The 19,751-nt window shown below is 43.2% G+C and overlaps 2 protein-coding genes across 2 annotated transcripts; both read right to left on the bottom strand.

Moving 5' to 3' along the window:
- Positions 1-1,085: 1,085 nt before the first annotated feature.
- Positions 1,086-1,969, bottom strand: LOC121489463 (beta-defensin 104A-like). Its single transcript, XM_041752504.1, has 2 exons — positions 1,954-1,969; positions 1,086-1,246 (listed from the first exon to the last, which is right to left on the bottom strand). Exons 1-2 carry the CDS (start codon positions 1,967-1,969, stop codon positions 1,086-1,088), a joined length of 177 nt encoding a protein of 58 aa, XP_041608438.1.
- A 4,516-nt stretch (positions 1,970-6,485) lies between these two features.
- LOC121489462 (beta-defensin 106A-like) lies at positions 6,486-9,191 on the bottom strand. Its single transcript, XM_041752503.1, has 2 exons — positions 9,106-9,191; positions 6,486-6,673 (listed from the first exon to the last, which is right to left on the bottom strand). The coding sequence occupies exons 1-2, from the start codon at positions 9,152-9,154 to the stop codon at positions 6,486-6,488; spliced, it is 237 nt and encodes a 78-aa protein (XP_041608437.1). The 5' UTR covers positions 9,155-9,191.
- Between the last annotated feature and the right edge of the window lie 10,560 nt (positions 9,192-19,751).

Here is a 19,751-nt window from a genome sequence, read left to right as displayed (position 1 = left end):
ACTCCTTTTTGTTTATCAGATCTCAAGACAATGAGTCTACATGGTGGCAATTAAGCAGGATGAGGGAGGGAAGTTCTTGTCTCAGCGAGGAGTCAAAGAATGAATCTGGAAGACAAAGGAGAGTGAATAAAGCCAGGGAAATTTAGTAAGCAAGGATACAGGGAGGTCTCAGGAGTGAAAGGGATCCTGACAGTGCTGCTCCTGAGGGCTTGTAGGGCCGGTCTGGTCTTTTATTGAAAGCCAACCAGGGAACCTAAATCCTTTTCACACCTCTATTGATCTCACCATTGAGTAAGGACTAGGGTTAACACTTTCAATGGCTTACTTCCTTTTTAGGGTCTGGTGATTCTTTGTTGGTCACAGTAGCTGTTCTAACAAGACCCCACCTATGACACCTAGGGCAGGATGGTCTGGTTTGTTTCTTTATCTCTGGTTCCCTTTCACCTCCACATTTCTGGGATCTTTGTGAGCCTGATCCGATAGTCCCCTACACATCTTTCCCTCCCTAGCCCTGCATGTCCCTTAGCAGAGCTGCTCTGTGCTGCTGTCTGCAGGAGGTGACCCTCTAGGGACATCCAGGGGGGGTTAGCCTTTGGTTATCACATAGCATCTCTTCTGTTTCGCTCCCTGGAAGTCTGTGCTTTGAATTACAGTGTATGCCAAATGAATTGCAACTTAATATTGATTTATTTCCCCATTTTAATTAACAAAAGACATACATAACTGCTGAGCAAAACTTCTGATCAGAAAAGAAAACTAATGCTATCAAGGTAAGTTGATACAATTCAGGTTTTTTTAAAAAAAAGATGTTCACTTAGGCTTGTGGTCAATGAAATGTATTTTTTCTGGTTTGACTGTTAAGGTGTTGAAACTCTCACTTAACCCACGTTGCTTTTCTCCCTTATCCCACTGCAGAAGGCCATCTTGGGGCTCCTACATTGGCTCTGCACTGGGTGAAGGTACAGCAAATTCTCAATTATCAAATTAGTGGCTGCTGCTGGGAATATTCTAGCTGTGAGGTCTCAGGACGGGAAGGCTCACAGATCCAGCTGTCAGCTGCTCTGAAGACCAGGCACCACCGGGTTTCAGTGTGTCACAGGATTCAGTGGGTTGGTGTTCATCTTTTTCAAACAGCATGCATAGACATTGGGGCATATTCCAATGCTGGATTCCTCTGTTTTACAAGTCCTCCGGCAGCGGGCAGTCCCATAACCACATATCTTGTCTGTGTCAAATTCACTTCTCACTGAATAACAGAATAAGTCAGAGTGATTAATTGTGTCTGAGGACCGGGAGGTGCGACTTAGGCAGTTTGGCAGGAGCACCTGAACCAACTGTAGAGAATGCCCTAGAGCACTCGAAAAACAGGCCCACGGTGGTGGTTTTCCTAACCATCTCCTCCCGCCGCTGTCCTAGCTCATGGACTCCACCATCTGATTCTCTTCCAGCATGATTAAAAAAAAAATGTTAGTTGGCACTCAAAATCTTCTCAAAATCCCTAAAACCATTTGCTATTACTTTTGGTTAAATCCAAGTCTGCCCCTTACCAAGGACTTCAAAGCTGAGGTGCCCTGACTCTGGGCCCCCTTCTACCTCATGTGGAACCCTGGGTCTTAGCCGCCCCGAGTGGTAGGGTTGGCCTCCCTTCAGGGCCCAATGCTCTTGGCTCTTGATGCCTTCACTTGCCCTGCTCCGTCTGCCTGGAATACTCCTCTCCTCCACCCAGGAATGACCTCCCTGACCTCAGTGTCATGACGCTGGGGAATCTCCCTAGAAGTGCCCTGGAACTGTTGTCTTCCTTATGCAATCTTTAAAATTCTCTCATCACATCTTTCCCAAGTTATTACATATGTTTTTAGTGACTTGGTCTTCCCAATGGAATTCTAAGTTCCCCAAGTGGGAGACAATGTTTATGTTCCACTCACTATTATATGCCTGCCCAGTACCTGGTACCTGACATGTGCTTCATAACCAACTGCCTGTTGAGTGCATGGTGCAATAGAGTGGACGAGTATAAAGCAGAAGCAACGTGAGCAGGGGAGAGTAGAACAGAATGAAGGAGAGGATACACCCCCGCTCACCTTGCCCCTGGCCTAGAGCGGTAAGCAGGAGATGTGGTTTAGCTACTCACAGTCCCAGGGAGTGCTCTCTGCAGCTCAAAGTAGCATTTAAACCTGCAGCTCCCTCACCAGCTGGGAGCATCTCCCAGCAGTGCCAGGAGAGGTGAGAAGCACGGTCATATGGAGGGGAGACGTGGATGGCAGATCCAAAGAGTCCCCTTGTAGAGAACAGTGTTTGAGATGGTTCTGCAGACAGGTGCCTCCTGCACTCAGCAGGCACCAGATCTCAAGAGAACTCTGGGGACAGGAGGGTCTAGGCTGCATCAGGCCCCCTTTGCAGAGCTCTGGGACTTTGGTTTCAGCTTCTACAGGTAAAATACCTGGAAGTCACCACTCTTGCCCTTAAAATTAGAAAAACTCTGAACAAACTGTGACTTTTCTTGAACCCCATAGAGAACTGAGGTCACAGGGGCTAACCACTGCTCCTAAATTTGGAGAGTCACAGCCAAGATATGCCAAACTGGGGCAGAAGTCTCTGGAGCCATAAACTAGTAGGAACATTTGTGGTGATTTTGACAAATTGCCAGAGGCTGAACGAGGACAAGCCTAAGCCAAACTACCGAGGACCACGGGCTAGGGGACCCACTCCTTCCTGGGTTTTAATTCCAGGAAACCCATGAGGTTCTCCTGGTGAAGAGCCAAGAAGTAACTCCCAGTGGCTCTGGCAAGGAAAAGAGGAAGTAATTATGTGAAATATGTCCAGAGATTTCCACAACAAGAACTTACTCTCCTGGGAAAATGATTTTACTAGAGCTTTATTTGGGGAAAGGGCATGTCCCCCACCAGCTCATGCAGCTTCCTCACTCAACTGTTGGGGAGAACCTAGGGAATGTTTGTGAAGGTCACATTGCAGGGACACCCTGGCCAGGACAAGACTGGGGTTTCTGTCAGTAGGATGGAGTGATGATCATGGATATTTATTTTATATTCTGGGTTATGATCCAAGGCTACATTTTTTTTTTGCTCAAATTAATTCAGTTTTTGCGTTCCTTTGGCATACCCTTGTCATTGTGTGTTTGTTTGAAGTTCTTCAATATGCCCTGCCACTACTGGTTGCTCTGGGATTATTTTGTACATTTTCTGCTCCAGTCTTAGAATCAGCCACTTCTCCAAGGATCCCTGGCTCCTTTCACTAGTGAATGGAATTAAAAACCAGTATGTGAGTGCCGGGTGTGCTCAAAGTTGCTGGAATGTCCTGTTTCTGGGACCTCTCAGCTGACAGAGCAAGGAAATACGTATTTGTTTAATAACCCACATACACACATAGCAATAAATATCTGTATATGTTACCATCTTTATCTAAGCCATGTTTCCACCTCTCATCCATCCCCATGTGAGTCATTCTATTTTTTTCTTGCTTATCTATAAACTCCCTCTCCAACCCTGGCTCCTGCATCTGCCAGCCATGCACTTAATTGTTTAATTCCAGCTCTATGTGTAATAGGATCTGAATCACTAAGTTTGTGTTACCTAAGAAATACATCATCGACTAGAGTACTGTGCTTTTGTACAGTTTCTTTAGTCTGTAGACTGAGAGATGGCACTCATTTCCAAAATCACCTAAGCCAGCATCACTGCCTCCCCCACATTCAGTGAAATTGCTTTATATGTTTATGATACAGTTAGATAGCTTTGTCACATTCCATCCTGTGGTAGCCCTGACTTCCTAAATTAACTCTTTTAATTTGCACAGTGAAATGTAATTCGCTCTTTATGGTACAAAGTTCTCAGGGTTTAACAAAGGGATAGAATAGTTTTATATTCCACCCTAACACTTTCTCTGTTTTTACATCTGTCCAACTATGGCAAAAGATCACTTCTTTCTAGGATTTCTAGGTTTTCCCTTTCCAGGATGCCTTAAACCTGGAATCTTGCAGTATATAACCTTTTCAGACTGGCATCTTTCACACAGCATTATGCATTTAAGGTTCCTCTGTGCCTGTTTGTGACTTGATAGTTTATCTCTTTTTATTCCTGAATAATATTCCATTAATTGGATGAATGACAATTTGTTACTAGTTCATCTATTGATGGACATCTTGGTTGATTCCAGTTTGTGGTGATTATGACAAAAAGCTGCTAAAAACATTTCAGGCAGGAGTTTGGACATAATTTTCAAACAGGTTGAATACAAATCCTACAAACCAGTGTTTGACAAAGGAGCAACCGGAATCCAATGGAGAAATCAAAGCCTTTTGAACAAACACTGCTGGAGGAACACCCACAGATAGAGAAATTGAAACAATAAAACTTTGACCCGCTGTCAGCTTTTAAAAAATTAACTCAAGATGGTTCATTGATGTAAGTGTAAATGTAAAACTATTAAACTTTTAGGAAAGAATATGGGAGAAAATCGTCTAGGGCTACATAAAAAGTTCTTATACCTGACCTCCCCAAAGCCCCCACAATCCATAGACATAAGTTGGACTTCACAAAATCTAAAGAGAAATTTGCTCTGCAAAAGATCTATTAAGGGGTTAACAATTCAAGCTGTAGATTGTGGGGGAAAATATTTGGAAATTGCATCTCTAACAGATGGCCCATATTAAGAATATATCAAGAACTTTCCAAACTCAACAGACTTGATTTTTGACTTAGTATGTGATCTATTCTGGAGAAAGTTCTGTGTGCACTAGAGAAAAATGTACATTCTGCTGCTTTAGGATGGACTGTTCTGTATATATCTGTTTCCAATTACAAAATAAGTGTGAGACACACATTTCATTGAAAATGGCAAACAGGACAAGGTGATTAGATTTTAGAGAAATCCAAATTAAAAGCCCATACGAGCTGTCAACACACACTTACCAAAATGGCAAAAAATAAAATAAAATAAAATAAAAAATCACGACAATTCTTTGCAGCAGATGTCAACTAGAGTGTGGATAAGCCAGGCTACACTTAATGCCAGGTAAGAGTGTAAAATGCAGCAGCCCTGGAAGACAGTTTGGCATTATCTCATAAAAACCTAAACTCATAACCATAGGATTTGGAAATTGCATGTCAAGACACTTACCTCACAGTAATGAAAACTTTTGTTTGCTCCAAAACCTATTAACATAAGTGTTGACAGCAGCTTGACTTATAATAGTACCAAACTGGAAAGAACCCAGCTGTCTTCCAGTACCCATTGGAATGGTTAAGCTGTGGTACATCCATACTGTGGACTATCACAGAGCAGCAAAAAGGAAAGACATATTAAGGCATCCAACAACCTTGAAGAATCTCCAGAGAACTATAGTGAGCCAAAAGCCAATCCCCAGATAGTACCTCTGTATGATCCCATTTATTTGACATTCATGAAGGGACAATTTGTAGGAGTGGGGTACAGGTTAGTAGTACCAAAAGGAGGTGGAGGTGGAGGCAGGAGGGAAAAGTGTATGGCTCTGAATGGACAACATGCTCTCTGTGGTGATGGACTCATTTTGTATCCATGTCATTACCTAGTGGTCATATTGCACTCTGGTTGTGCTATTCGGAAAAAATGGATTAAAAAGTAGAGATGTATCTGTGTGGGTTTTTTTGAACAACTGTACATGATTCTATAATTGTCTCAAAACAGAAAAATATCATTAGAAAAAGTTGTTGATTCCAACAGAATTAAATACGTTGACCTTGAGGAATCAAGAGGGAAATAAGGCTAGATATCTGATCCAACAGAGAACCAAGGCTGGACCTTAGGCCCTGGGGAACATGACCAGGAATCCTTATTTGAAGGAGGTAATATGAAAGCTTAGAGTCAGGGAATAATTTGACAAGTGGTAGAAAGTCAATCTGGGATCAGGATCCAGGTCACTGGAGCTACAGTCGATTATAGATATTTACAATCCCTCTGCCCATCAGCAAATTTGCTTCTAGACTTATGGATAGGGGACAAATCCATAGGGAGTATTTAACTGTTTCTAATTAAAGCCATGGGGTCAAAATGATTAATTTATATGTGTGTATGACACAGGAGAGTCCTTGATAACTAAATGTATCTAGCTATCTATTTGTCATTAATGTAACTATCTGTATAATACGTTCATTTCTCTACCCATCCATTTACCTATCATCTATCTCAACAGGTGGTTGGGGCTGACTGTCTGAGGGCAAGCTAGAGGTTTGTTAACTTAGAGTTTCTACCAGTCTCCTTTAGGAAGAAACATCACATGGTTTTGAGAAAATTCTCTTACCACAAAATTACAGAAAAATAAGCCAGTAGGCAGGGAGTTTAGCTATTCACATTTCCCTTCTAAGTGAAACACTTGACAAGTTGATAAAAGATAGTCATTTATTTTTATTGAAGTATATTCTCACTGAAGAAGCCAGAGTAAAACAAAACAAAACAAAACAAAACAAAACAACAACAACAAAAAAACTAGGTCATTTATATCCCTCCAGAAAGCCAGAGTCTTCAGATTTATCATCTTTACTCATCCAACATGGCTGGAGTGTCAGGCAGCATTTCAGAAAATTCTGGCAGAGAGCCACCAGTTCTTCATTTTTCTGGCAAGAATTCATGCACTTCCCGTTAAGCTTGAAGCATTTCCCATCAAAAAATGCATTCCTGGCTATATAAGGGAAGGAGCCACCTGGATTAATTCTCTCCCCAGATAGATCAAGTTACCAGGTACAGTCATGTAACTAGTTAGTAAAGATTTCTTTACGAGCTGCCGTAGTGTCTCATCTTGCTAGTAGACGAGATGGCAGGAAACTATTTTCTCTCTGATTTTTCTGTCTTTTTGTCACAGGAACTTAAAAACCAGGAAGAACAGATTTGTCTTCCAGCATATGGCGTTAGGCCGTGTGGGGCCTTAGGGAAGCAGAAGCTAAGACATAATGATCACCTTGTTTCTGTAAACCCCTCCAGGGTGGGTAACTCACCAGCTCACTGTCAAAGTGCTACTTGGTGAGAGCAGAGCAGGTCTGAGGCTGGGCAGATGGCCCAAGATCGGAGTGAACAAGGATAAATCTAGAGCGGGGAAAGTTTGCCGTGGTGGGTGAAAAGAAACGGGTTGCTTAGAAAGGCTCGATCAAATTCCTTTTCCACATTTCATCAAATGTGTTCAAGAGGTAGAGATGTATATTGGGAGTGGATCTCCAAGACTCCTCCGTCTACTCTGCACAGAATACCAGCTCTGGCCTTAGAACTTTATCGTAGCAATCATAAGAGCAGCCCACTTTAAGTTAAGGACAGACACATCTTATCAGACACACAACATGTTAGGGTTTTACTTAATCCAGGGATATGTAAGGATAGTGTCGGATGTACACAAATTGAAATTGATGTCAACATATAAAGGTGGCTAATTCACATATATGTAAAATTAAAACTAGGTGGTTCGGTACCAGCATGTGCGCTAATTATTTCTAGCATCAGCATATAAGTTCATAAGGACTGATACTCCAATATTTCAAAGCTCAGTGAGCTATGGTTCCCATTGCAGGAGACAATACTCTGTCCGCCCTCCTCGTGTTATTAGGTAAGCCCGGGCTGCAGGTACAGGACCTCACTGTTGACAAGAGTCTTTGTATTACATCCAATTGATAGGGATGGTCGAGAAACAGAAAGCCTCCACAGAGGGTGAGAGCATCTGTGTGTACAAGGCTTTGAATGGATCATCACACACACCCATTTAGAGGTTCATATAACTCTGTGTATGTGTGTGTGTGTGTGTGTGTGCATGTGGCACATTAATAGGCCAGCTCCATTTGCTTTTATTAGACATTTTTATCTTACATTATCACATATTGTGTTGACTAATTATATAATAAGTCTGACTGGTCTGAAAAGGAGTCCTTGGTCACTTTCCAATGTGTACATCGAGGACAGTGGGGTGAGTAGCTTGCCATAGGTCCTGGACCCCTGTATACCCGGCACAGAATCTACTCATACAGGCTTATTGCAAAATAGACCAGTGATACTTGTATCTGGTGTGAAGATTCTGAGCCACTTATGGGGACACCAATAGCATTTGGCACCAATTTGGACTCATTGTCGGTTCTCAAAAATAACCTTTCTCCCTTTCTTCAGCTCTCTGGAACCTGGGATGAATCTAATCTTGGACTTTAATTTTGAGGAGGATCTGACTGGAGCCATTGGAGGCTTCAGCCAGCAGGAGAGTGTGACGAAGAGTCATGATAGGAACTCTCAGGTCCTGGCTTTATTCCCACTCATCTGCATGACTTTGAGAAGCTAACTAACCCAGCTGAGGCTTCCTATCTGTGTCTGGAAAAATATGTGTAAAACAGGCCTTCCAAGCTGAAAGCGTTGCTCTGAATCTCACTAAATTAGAAGGACACAGTTGGGCACCTCAATTTCTCAGTCAGTTAAGTGACTGACTCTAGATCTCAGCTCAGGTCTTGATTTCAAGGTCATGAGTTCAATCTCAAGTTGGGCTCCACACTGGAACCTACTTAAAAAGAAGAAAAAGCAAGAAGTGCCCTTAAAGGCCCACTGGAGAACTACTTGCATTTTACAGTGTGATGTGTTTGTCAAGTACTCAGCCTCAGGGTGAAGGAGTGGCAATTACAGGGTACCGTTTGATCTATGCCATGACTAACACAAAACGGTGTCTGACTTCTATCTCTTTTCTTTTTTTTCTTCTTCTTTTTTCTCTTTTCTTGTCCAGCATTCCTTTCTCTGACTCTTTTCCTTACCTGTCTCATCTCTATCACAGCTATTTTTTTTAAAAAAGATTCATAGATGTCTACCCTTGCTTTTACATCTTCCCCAATTTTTGTTTTTGTTAGTGAGCATGGAGCTGGGGACCAAAGGACATCTTTCCTGGCATAGCTTGCTTTCTTCAACCCTGTGATACCCAATCCTAGACAATAATGAAAAATGCAAGGGATTTCCAGAAGAGGCATCAAAGGAAAGTCACCTCCTATAGCAAATATTGCCTTGCAGGGCCACAGGGCTGAATGCACCCAGGAGCTCACTGCAGCAGACCCTTTCTCTGGGCCACCTCTATAAAATTCCCTGAAAAGATGTTCCTTTTACCTGGGGCCAGAAGGAAGAAAACAGCAAAAAGAAAGAGGAACGTCCTCATGACTCACAGGGTCCTGAGAGGTCAGCACAGTGTCCATGATAAAAGAGCAGCAAACACCACATTTATACATTTCACTAGACCAAAGAACATCTTGATCAGTGAGGCATCTCCGCAATGAGGACATGTCCATGCTCTGCCAAGTAGAGCCCACATATATCAGTGGGTGTCAGTCTGTAGCTCATTGTTTTTCTGACTCTGGAAAGTTCCCAAGAATGACAGTGGGGAAGGAGGTAGGATAGAGTAGAGGGTGCATTGATGACCAGGGGTAGAAACATGCACCAGCAGGAATGAAAGATCTGGAATCTGGAAGTTTGGATTTCTAATCCTGACTATGCTCCTTAATAGCTTCTGTTCACTCATATGCAAATGAGAGTAACTATATAATATCACAATGGAGTCAACGGGGTCTGATCTCCAGCTCCAATATTTATGAGTTGTGGCAAGTTGCTCAGCTGAAGCATATGTTTTATTTTTCAAAAAGTGCTTCACAGGTGCGCCTGGGTTACTCAGTCAGTTGAGCATCTTGGCTCTTGGTTTTGGCTCAGGTCATCATCTCAGGATTCTAGGATAGAGCTCTGCATCAGGTTCCTCTCCTGGAGGGGAGTCTGATTGTGAGTCTCTCTCTCTCCCTTTTCCTTTGCCCCTCCCCTTGCTCTCAGATAAATAAATAAATCTTTAAAAAAGTGCTACACACTTTAAGTGCTACATATATTATCTTATTTAATCCGTAAACAGCTCCCTAGAGTTGTGAGCTTATGGGATATTTGACTATGACTATACACATATATATCAAATATCTGTATATTCTGAAAGTCATGGGATTGCACTAATTTGATTACCTCTTTTTCCTAATCTGGAGTAAATCAGCTAAGTAGTAGAAAGACCTGAATTATTCACTTTAATTCTTCTCTCTTGCGGAATACCTCTCTTTAATGTGATAACAAGCAGATGAACCTCCTTCATCATCACCCCCCTATTATGATTGCTACTAAATGCAGAAATACCTTTGAAGCATTTGATAAAATAATCATAAACTCCCCAAAAGCAACAAATGCTTGCTGTGTTATTGAAAACACGGTTTTTGTGTGCAATCTGGGCAAGACCATCTGTTTAATTCCTCATACCATAGTGATATCAGTAAACGGTTAAATACATAAATCACTCTGAAAAAAGGGACACATTTTTACAGAAAAATTGCAGATGGTCCAAGTAGACATCCCCCTGTAGGAGGTGGAGCATAATTCCAAAGAATAGCATGTAGGAGAGCTACAGCATCAGGAGAGGGTGGAGAAATCTGGTATCGTAGCTGAGTGAGTTGGGTGACCATCAGGAGTGACCAGACATGTCCTCATCACATACCCCTGATAAAAGGACAGGTTGAAAAAGACCCTTAGCTCTTCTCCCAAACCCAGAACCCCACTCTGGTTGTGAGAACATATCAGATAAGCTAGAAATCTGTAGTTTGGCTAGAAGGAATATGATATACCTGTGGCAATTTCTCAGTTTTGACAAATACATCATGGTTATAATATTAATAATTATTAGCTTGAATGTTAACATTGGGGATACTAGGGGAAGGGAGCGTGAGAACTCTGAACTGTCTGTGCTGCTTTTTGGCAAATCTAAAATTGTTCCAAACTACACATTTGATATTTTAAAAAACTATTAGGGAATATGCCATGCATCCTCCAGTCACCATGAGGTTTTTGTTGGCTGTGTGTGCGTGTGTGCATGAGCGTGTGTCTATGTGCTGATTATATTTCACGAATAATCCAGTTAAGAATGATAGATTGAAAATACACATTTCCTCTATTCCCTTCCAATCCTCAATTAAAATGATTTCAATCCATAAGAAAAGACAACCTTCCAAAACTTTTCAATTACCCATGGTCTCATTGGGCTTATTTATTGTCTCATGTAATTTATGTCTGCTTCTTAAGGTAGGTCTGATTAGTCAGGAAGTGAAGGTTGCAAACATGAGAGAAGTTGAACCCTTTAACACAAAGAAATGTTGGTAAGGTGAAAGGAAGTCCACTTCATGGAATTTCAGAATTTCACATGGCTTCTCATCTAAACTCAGATCATGTCTCAGTCCCTTCAAGCTACTGTCACAAAAATACAGACTCGGTGGCTTGTAAACAACAAATACTCATTTCTCACAGTTCCAAAGGCTGGAGGTACAAGACCAGGCACCAGCATGACCGGGTGCTGGTGAGGACCCTCTTCTGGGCTGCAGACGGCTGACTGTTCGCTGTGTTCTCCCTTGGAGGATGGGGCAGGGAACTCTCTGGAGCTCCTTTTATAAGGGTGTTAGCCTCATTCATGAGGACTCCACTCTATTAACCTAATCACATTCCAAAGCCTCACCTCCAAATACCATCACTATGGGGATTAGGTTTCAACATGAATGTTGGGGGGTCACAAACATTCAGACCATGGCATACGTGATCTTGTCTGGTTACAGTCCAAATGCTAACCAACTCTCTTAAGGCCATGTAGTGCTGTAATGGCCAGGAGCCACCTTGTTCACACCTCACTGTGGAGAGTGCAGACGCCTTTGAGTGGGTGAATTCTAGGGGCAGGAGGGTGATAAGTTCCAGGGTTGGGTGGCTGCTCAAGGAAGAGGCAGGATCATGAGAGGTGTCATCAGGGGGCACCTGGACAGGGCTCCATGGAGAGAAGGGCTTCCCAGAGATGGTAGCATGAGGCATCCACCCTAAGGGGGAAGGGAACTCTCAGGGGAGTGGTGCATAAGAGAGGGGCTCATATGTCTACATGATACCTCTCAGCAGCAAGGTGAGGAGTCCAGGGATCACAGCCCTCAGGAAGGCAGCGACAATTTGCAGTGTTACAGCTATGGGATTTGTCATATCTATGTTGCCAGATGTTGGGGGAACTTTTGTGTCATGTGCAAAGCAGACAGGCTTAAATGGCTAAGAAGATACTTATTTGCATCATACTCGAAGCAATCATGTATGGAAGAATCTGAGTTTGGAGCAGGGGGCTTTGAGCTACAGCAGTGAGCACCATAGGGATCACTACACAGAGGCATCTTTGGCCCATTGATGTGGCCCCATGACAAGGACCAACACTTTAATTTGAGAGTTTCAGAGTCCTCTTATTTTTCTAAGGCCAGAAGTTCACTGCAGGTCAGGATCAGCTCCACAATGTGCAGGACCTAGTTCATCATAAAAATGGAAAGACCCATGTTGAAAAAGCAGGAAAAAGGTGCCATTAAAGGCACCTAGTTCTTCAATCTGACATAGAAAATTTTCTTAGCTATTTAATATCACAATTCTTCAGGCACAAGGATACATGCAGGACACTTGCAGACTTACCCAGGTGCCTGCGGATCCCCACACTGCCACTGCACATCTGTGTGTGGTTCACCACGTCTGCTGGGTTGCCCCCTCCTGCCAGATGCTGAGGGACTGGCAGCCCATGCTGCAGAGAGAGTCAAGCCGGGTGTGTTTCCTCCAAGAGCCTGCCACTCTCACCCATGGTGACCGGGAAGCTCTTCAAGGATATCTCAACACCTGTGCTGGGATGCAGTCAGTATTGAGTTGGGGCTTGGGGAAAGGTCTGTTCCTGCCAAGTTGCCCACCTACACCATGGCACGCTTATCCCAGGGAGGGGTGAATGGTATGCTAGGCCCTGAGACACCCCAACCCCAGATCTAGGTACATCTGCACCGAGTCCAAGCGAACACTCTGGTAGCCACTTTATATTCATTTCAGTGAGTTTTTTTAAATATCCTATAAAGTCCATACTTTATTACAACCCCATTTAAAGATTTAGAAACAAGTTCAACAAACTAAACAACCGAGGTCACACACTTGCTAAACCAATCTGACTTTAGTCTACGTGGTTCAGTGCCCCCATCTTGCCTTCCCAAAATGAAGAGCAGAGCCTTGAATAAGCAGAGGCAATAGGATGGGACTCATTTGAGGGTATCGGGATATAAATGTTAATTTTGATTCCCAGGTTCTTGATGAATGAAAAGGATGTGGTAAAAAAAAAAAAAAAAAAAAGGGTGTGGTAATTATGCCTTCGTGCTGCCAGGTGACATTGGTACAGGCTCAGGGATTCAGAGCTCCTTTGGTGAAATGACTGCCACCCCTTTCCCTTTGCTCCTGGGGACATTCACAGGTAGCACAAAGGAAAGCCAGAGATGGAACAGAGCCTGCTTCTGGGCACGTCTTACAGGGCAATCCCCGTGTCCCAAGCATGTCCCAATCATCATCACTCGAACTGGACACAAACCCTGAGGCTGGCAGAAGGAACTGTGTTGTCTCTCAGTAACCATAGTTGCTCCTTATTCTTTGGAGGAGAAAACTGAATTGTGAGAGAGAAGGGGAGTAGCGGGCTCCTACTTGCTGGGCCAGGAGGATCAGTGGGAGGCTCCTGCTTTTCCAGCTCCTGCCTCGTGTTCCTTGCACTCCCCCAGCCAGAACTCTCTGAAGATAAGGCTTTATGGAGACCATCACATCGGGCCTTGATCCTGGGAAATGGAGCATATAAATGTGCTTTCTTCATTGATTCACTTCACTGACCAAGAACGTTCCCCATTTCTCGCAAATATAAGGGAGTCTTCTGTCCTCCCAGAGGCCCCAAACCTCTGCTCTGAAGAGGCTTCCCTCAGAGGTGACCCTGAGCAGAAAGATGTCTTGTCTGGTCTTTGTCTTTTTCTTCATTTTGGCTCAATTTCTATCAGGTAATCGCAAATGGATGGAATGGTGAAGAGGCAGGTGATCAAGGCTCTTCTGTGGACCATCGTAAGACTGACAGGAATGGTCGGCTCCCCATTGAGCTTCTCATGGGATTTTCTTGAATCTGTGGTGGCATTTTCTAAGCAAACTGCTATTCCCTCCCCCTCCCCTGTTTTGTAAACCTCCCCCCTGGTTCCTGGGAGTGCTGGCCTTCAGAAATAGAATAGAGAAGCAGCCTGTGCTCTGCTGTCCTTCCACAGCAGATGGGTGGAGCTGGGAATACTGTTTTACACAGCGTTATTTCCTGCACTAATTTTAAAATCCAAAATGTGATGATTTGAATTTAGGGTGCCAAGCAGGACTTGAATATTCCCAGCCATTTCCAGGAGTTTAGTTGAATCCCTCATATATAATTTCTACTTTTAGGACCTGTAGCCGGTCAGCTTCCTCTGACTTCTGGAGACAAGGAGTGATGGCAATGACAGTGAGAATAGAGTTGTCTGAAATCCCAGATTTCTGCCTCTGCCTTCTCTTCCTCTGGTAGCCAGCATCATACCTGCTTTGCCATTTCATAGAGAAATCTCTTTGTTACTGGAATGGAATTTTGGCCATAGAGATTTGGACCTGGTGGCTGGTCTCATTAGCTCAGGGTGCTAACTAAAGCAGGTTTAGAGGATCAAGCTTGTACCAGCCAATAAGCAATGTTTGGGGAACATGCTCATCCATCTCTTACCGGATCTGCTCCCAAACCCAGTAAAATGCATCCCAATCTCTGCTATTGGTCTAGGAAGGATCAAATAAAGAGATCTCATTACCATTATGGAAGATCTGTCCAAGATGAAGAGCCCCCAATCCCTCTCTGTGCTCTCATCTTCTACAGGAAGAACATTAATAACAGAAATAACTAATGGGCTACATAATGTTTGGTGAAATAGTCTTACCTAAATTACTCCATGTGACCACTAGAATAGTTTACAGTGTAGACAAGCATTTCTAGAATGTCTATATGACAAATAAGAAAGCAGAGATCGAGCAGTTACTGAGGACACACTACCACTGCCAGGCCCAAACCAGAACTAAACCTAACTTCACCTCTACTTTCAAGGATCTTTTACAACCAAAAGGTCGCCCTTCCACCTTCATCTTGTAACATTTGCAGAACTATCAGGTGTGTATTTTTATGGTTCTGTCGTATACATGACACCTCATCCCCCTGTGCTTACTTTTGACCCATGCAAGGGCCTTAAACACGTGGAGAACAGAGATGGGGCTATCCCTCCTTCAACGATACCTCTTCCCCAACTCTATCCTGAGAAGAGGAAAGCTCTTTGAAAATCTGGGGCTGGTTCTTAAAAACACTCTTTACAATTGTACAAACCACCCCCACCCTCATTCTTTTGTGGCTGTTAACCTTCTCCTCATTTTCAGGGAGTCCCTGGAAAGGTGTATAAGCTACTATTTCTTGAACTAGGTGATTTTGCTGTTTGTGAGCCATGTTGGCTTGGCCGGGGCAAATGCAGGAGGATATGCACCGAGGATGAGAAGGTTGTTGGAAATTGCAAGATGAACTTTTTCTGTTGCCGACGGAGGATCAGGTGAACCAGACCAGCCCTCCCCTGGCCTTCAAAGTGGGACTTGATATTCAAGGGAGGACAAGGGAAGTCGTGTGCCTTACCCAGGTCACACTGTGAGTGAGTCTCAGAATCATTCTCGTGTCTTTTTCCCTTGGTTTTGTTTCTTTGCTTATTTTTTAAGATAATCCTTAAAAAAAATCTAGGTCCAAGTGGGCATCTAATAGCCCAATCAGATACTACTACTATGTATTTGTAGAGTCTCTTGTAATTTATAAATCTTTCCTCCATACTTTCCTCATATGGCTCAAGATCAACTTATGATTTCATTATCTCCATTTATATTTGAAAAAACTGAGACCCAGAGAAGCTTTCATTTCTTCAAGGTCATAGCCTGGAAGCTGGAAAAGGATGTGCACACCCCTGTCATGTTCTGTGTATCTCTCTTTGTATAATAATTTAAACCAAATAGATAAACAGAAATGACATCTGCATCTCTGTTAATGGAATTACAATTCTATAGCATACAAGAAATTATTCACGTCATTTCTTGGTATATCAATAAGCGATCAGTCATTGATTCTAATATTTACTCTGTATTTTTAAGCAACTCATACCTACTCAGTTAAGGTCCATGGCCCCAACTTTGCACTTCTCTTCTTGCCAACAAATGAAAATGTCAGAGGTCGAGTTAAAATGCTCAGCATGGATTGTGCATGTATGATTGACTATCTATAGCTTTTCTTTATGAAATAAAATTTGTAGCTTCATATAACAAGAGTGAAAATTATTCATCTTACAGCAGCTACTCAAATTTGACCACTCAGTTTTCACATATGATTTTAATTTCACATAATGATTTCTCTTTACATTTGAGCTACCATTGTACTATTTTGCACAGATACATTCCCTGTCCTTTCTTTGCTTTGCTCTGTGTAACTGGCACAATTATCGGCAAATTATGTTCCTTTTTTTTGCAAACTATGTTCTTCAAGCATCCTGGCTTATGGTTGATTTCAGTTGACGCAAGTGTGTGGTGGCAAAAGGGTAGATGGGAAGAAGGGAGAGCCGCAGATTTCTCTCCCACACTCTCTGCTCCAGAGGTGGCTTATCTCCCATAGCAAAGCCCCTGCTTCTATGTCCTTGCTTCTCCCTCAGCCCTGATGCTGCAGGCACAGCTCCTGCCAGCCAGTCCTACCACCTGGGCTCACACTACAGACTCATGCTTTTCCCCCTGCCATCGGGCAGTGGGGACCTCCAGCTAGGACTAACATGGGGGCCGCCTCACTGCTCCCTTTTTGCATGTTCAGCTTTGCCAACACTTTATCACCTCCTCTGTATTTAAATCTTCTCCATCAAACTACCTGGTGTGGGAGCCGTTTTCATGCTTGGAGCCTGACTCATAGGGCTTTTCTGTTGGTCTTACTGTCAGATCTTTTTACATTTGCTCAATTGTTCTCCAAAAGGATCTGAGTCATCACCTTCGCCAACCCCAACCCCGGAATGCTTCCCTCAGTTTCGCAGGAATTAACTCAGGGAAGTGGGAAATGGGGCAACATAAGAATCAACAGTGGAGTGATCATCTGTCGGTGGGTCCTCCTCCTCAGGTCCTCACAGCAAGAGCACTGTGGATGGTTTAGGGAGGACTATGAGACCAGATATTCCAAACACTGCATTCCTTGATTACCCAAATTGAAAACACTTTGGACTCTAACTGGTGTCTCTTTTATGGAAGGATTCATGCGTATGTCTCAGTCATACAGAGAGGTGGATCAGTGGCTGTGCCCTGATATTCCCTTACTAATAACATCCCATAGATATATAGCATCTATGTATAGCATCCCATAGATGCTCACCTACTCATCAATCACCCCTATTTCTTTTGCTCTCCCCAATTTTCTTCACTTGGCTTCTTTCTAGGACTTTTTTTTTTTATCCATCCTCCTTCTTCCTGAGACAAGCAATCCTCCTTATAAAATAATAAAAACTCAACCCATACTAATTTCTTACTAAAATCAGCACTTTCTGGGGTCAAGTGGCTGCCCGTGGCTTCCTCAGATAAATTTCTGTTAATTTCCATAGTAATTCATGGAGATCTCTGGATGTCAGTCTTCTGCATTTTCTGAAGAAGAAAGTCTTCTATATGGTGGATGGGTCAGAGGGAAATGGTCAGGAAGAGACAGTGGTTTTCCCCTGAAGTATCTCCACTCTAGTCTACATAATGCTCCTGCTTAGCATGACTTTACCTCCATTAAGTTTGAAATTGTGGCTCTGGTCTTACTATGCTAACCATGTATTGTCCCTTCTTGATTCAGGTTCCATTTCAAAACCCCCTCACAATAACAAAAAGGGAATGGCAGTGTCTTTAGAACAAGATTGATCAGTTTGTGCTGAATTCCCAAATGGCAGAGGACAAAACATTAAGAATCATCTTCTCTCATATTCCCCAACTGAAGTACTGGACCCCAGGTACAGGAATAGCAAAGAAGTTGACCACAAAATGTGCTCTGATACACTTAGCCTTGTGTCTATGCCTTGAGAGTATAAAAGAAAGCTAGAGAAGGCAGAGGACAAAATTCCTTGGAAAATGTGTTAGTGGGCTGGGATTGGGACCTCACTGTGGCTCTCAAGGGGGACGGGTGAGGAAGACAGCACTTTTATACACAATCCACACAACCCACACTGTATTGAGGTGAGCTTCAAGAGGCTACTTGGAAAATTCAACATGCCGCCATGTGCTTCTATACCTGAGCGTGCTGACAGGCGAAGAACTCCGGCTGGAGTTGTCCACGGTGGCAGGACAGAAAGACCAGCCATGGGGTCACTGTACTTATGATATTAGGTAGGGCAAAAAGGGGCATGGCTCCCATTGATCAAGTGAATACCACACAAGATCACTGGGCTGGGTGGCCCGGGTGGTTCAGTGGTTTGGTGCAGCCTTTGCCCCAGGGCATGATCCTAAAGATCCGGGATCAAGTCCCACATTGGGCTCCCTGCATGGAGCCTGCTACTCCCTCTGCCTGTTTCTCTGCCTCTCTCTCTTTCTGTCTCTCATGATTGAATACAAAAAATTAAAAAAAAAAAAAAAAAAAAAGACCGCTGGGCTGAAACCATCCTAAAGGGAATATTCCCAAATAATGTGACCTGCTAAATCAAAGGGACTCAGTAGTAAGTCATTTTTGGATACATTGGTGGAGTAGAGGGAAATTCATAAGATCCACTAGAAACAACATCAACCATTCACGAAACTGTGCAATGCCATGAACCAACAGGAGCCTTGCAAGAACACATTAATGTGCTCCCCCAAAGAGATCTACCTTGGAAGACTGCTGGACTCATTTATTTCACTGTGTCACAAAGTACCACAAAAGTTAGCTGCTTAAAACAGCACGCCCTCTCTCAGAGTGCTGTGGGTCCAAAGTCCAGGCATGGTGTATCTGGACCCCTGCTCAGGGTGTCAGGAGACTGACAGTATGGGGTCAGCTGGGACTTTGATCTAATCTGAGGCAAGAGATCCCCTTGCATCCCCCTGGGGCTGTCGGGAAAAATTGTGTCACTTGTGGTTGTTGGCCTGCAGTGGGTTGCTGTCTTCTTGCAGGATGTCGGCCGGGCATTGTGCTGAGCACACAGAAGCTGCCTGGCATTCCCTGACCTGTGGCTCTTTCCATAAAATGGCAGGTTTCTCCTTCAGGGCCACCCAGAGTGTCTCTTGTACTTTAAAACTCCTACTTCTATCTGACAGCACAAAAGAAAGGGGAGAAAACCCAGCTAAACAGAATAATGCTTTTGTTCACCATTGGAATCTAGTTGTTTAAAATTAATTGCAAATTCATTTACAACATAAACATACATAGTGCCATAATTAATTAAACAAGGGAAATATCAGTAGAGAACAGAAAATAGAAAGAAATGTTGATACTGAAAGTTTTAATACCTGAAAAAGATTCACTGAATAGATGTGAGAGTATAGAAAATATGACAGGATCAAGAGTCACTGATATTTGACAAGGAAATTCAAATGGTACCTCAGGAAATATCTCTTTAACACAAAAGAAGTCAGTAATGCAGGAAAGGGGGGTGGAGGAGAAATTTGGAAAACAAAGAGCGGGGACACCTGGTGGCTTAGCTGGTTAAGCTTCTGACTGTTGATTTTGGCTCAGGTCATGATCTCAGGATTGTGAATCTGAGCCCAACACAGAGCCTTATTGGAATTCTCTCTCTCCCACTGTCCCTCAACACCCTCCACTTAAGCTCTCCCTCTCTCTCCCGCCCAGCCATAGGTAAATAAATACATAATAATAAAAAAAACTATAATAG

The sequence above is a fragment of the Vulpes lagopus genome, chromosome 4, assembly GCF_018345385.1.
Source record: "Vulpes lagopus strain Blue_001 chromosome 4, ASM1834538v1, whole genome shotgun sequence".
Classification (NCBI taxonomy): Eukaryota; Metazoa; Chordata; class Mammalia; order Carnivora; family Canidae; genus Vulpes; species Vulpes lagopus.
The sequence above is the reverse complement of the archived record's forward strand: the minus strand, read 5'-3'. Positions and strand labels throughout refer to the sequence as shown.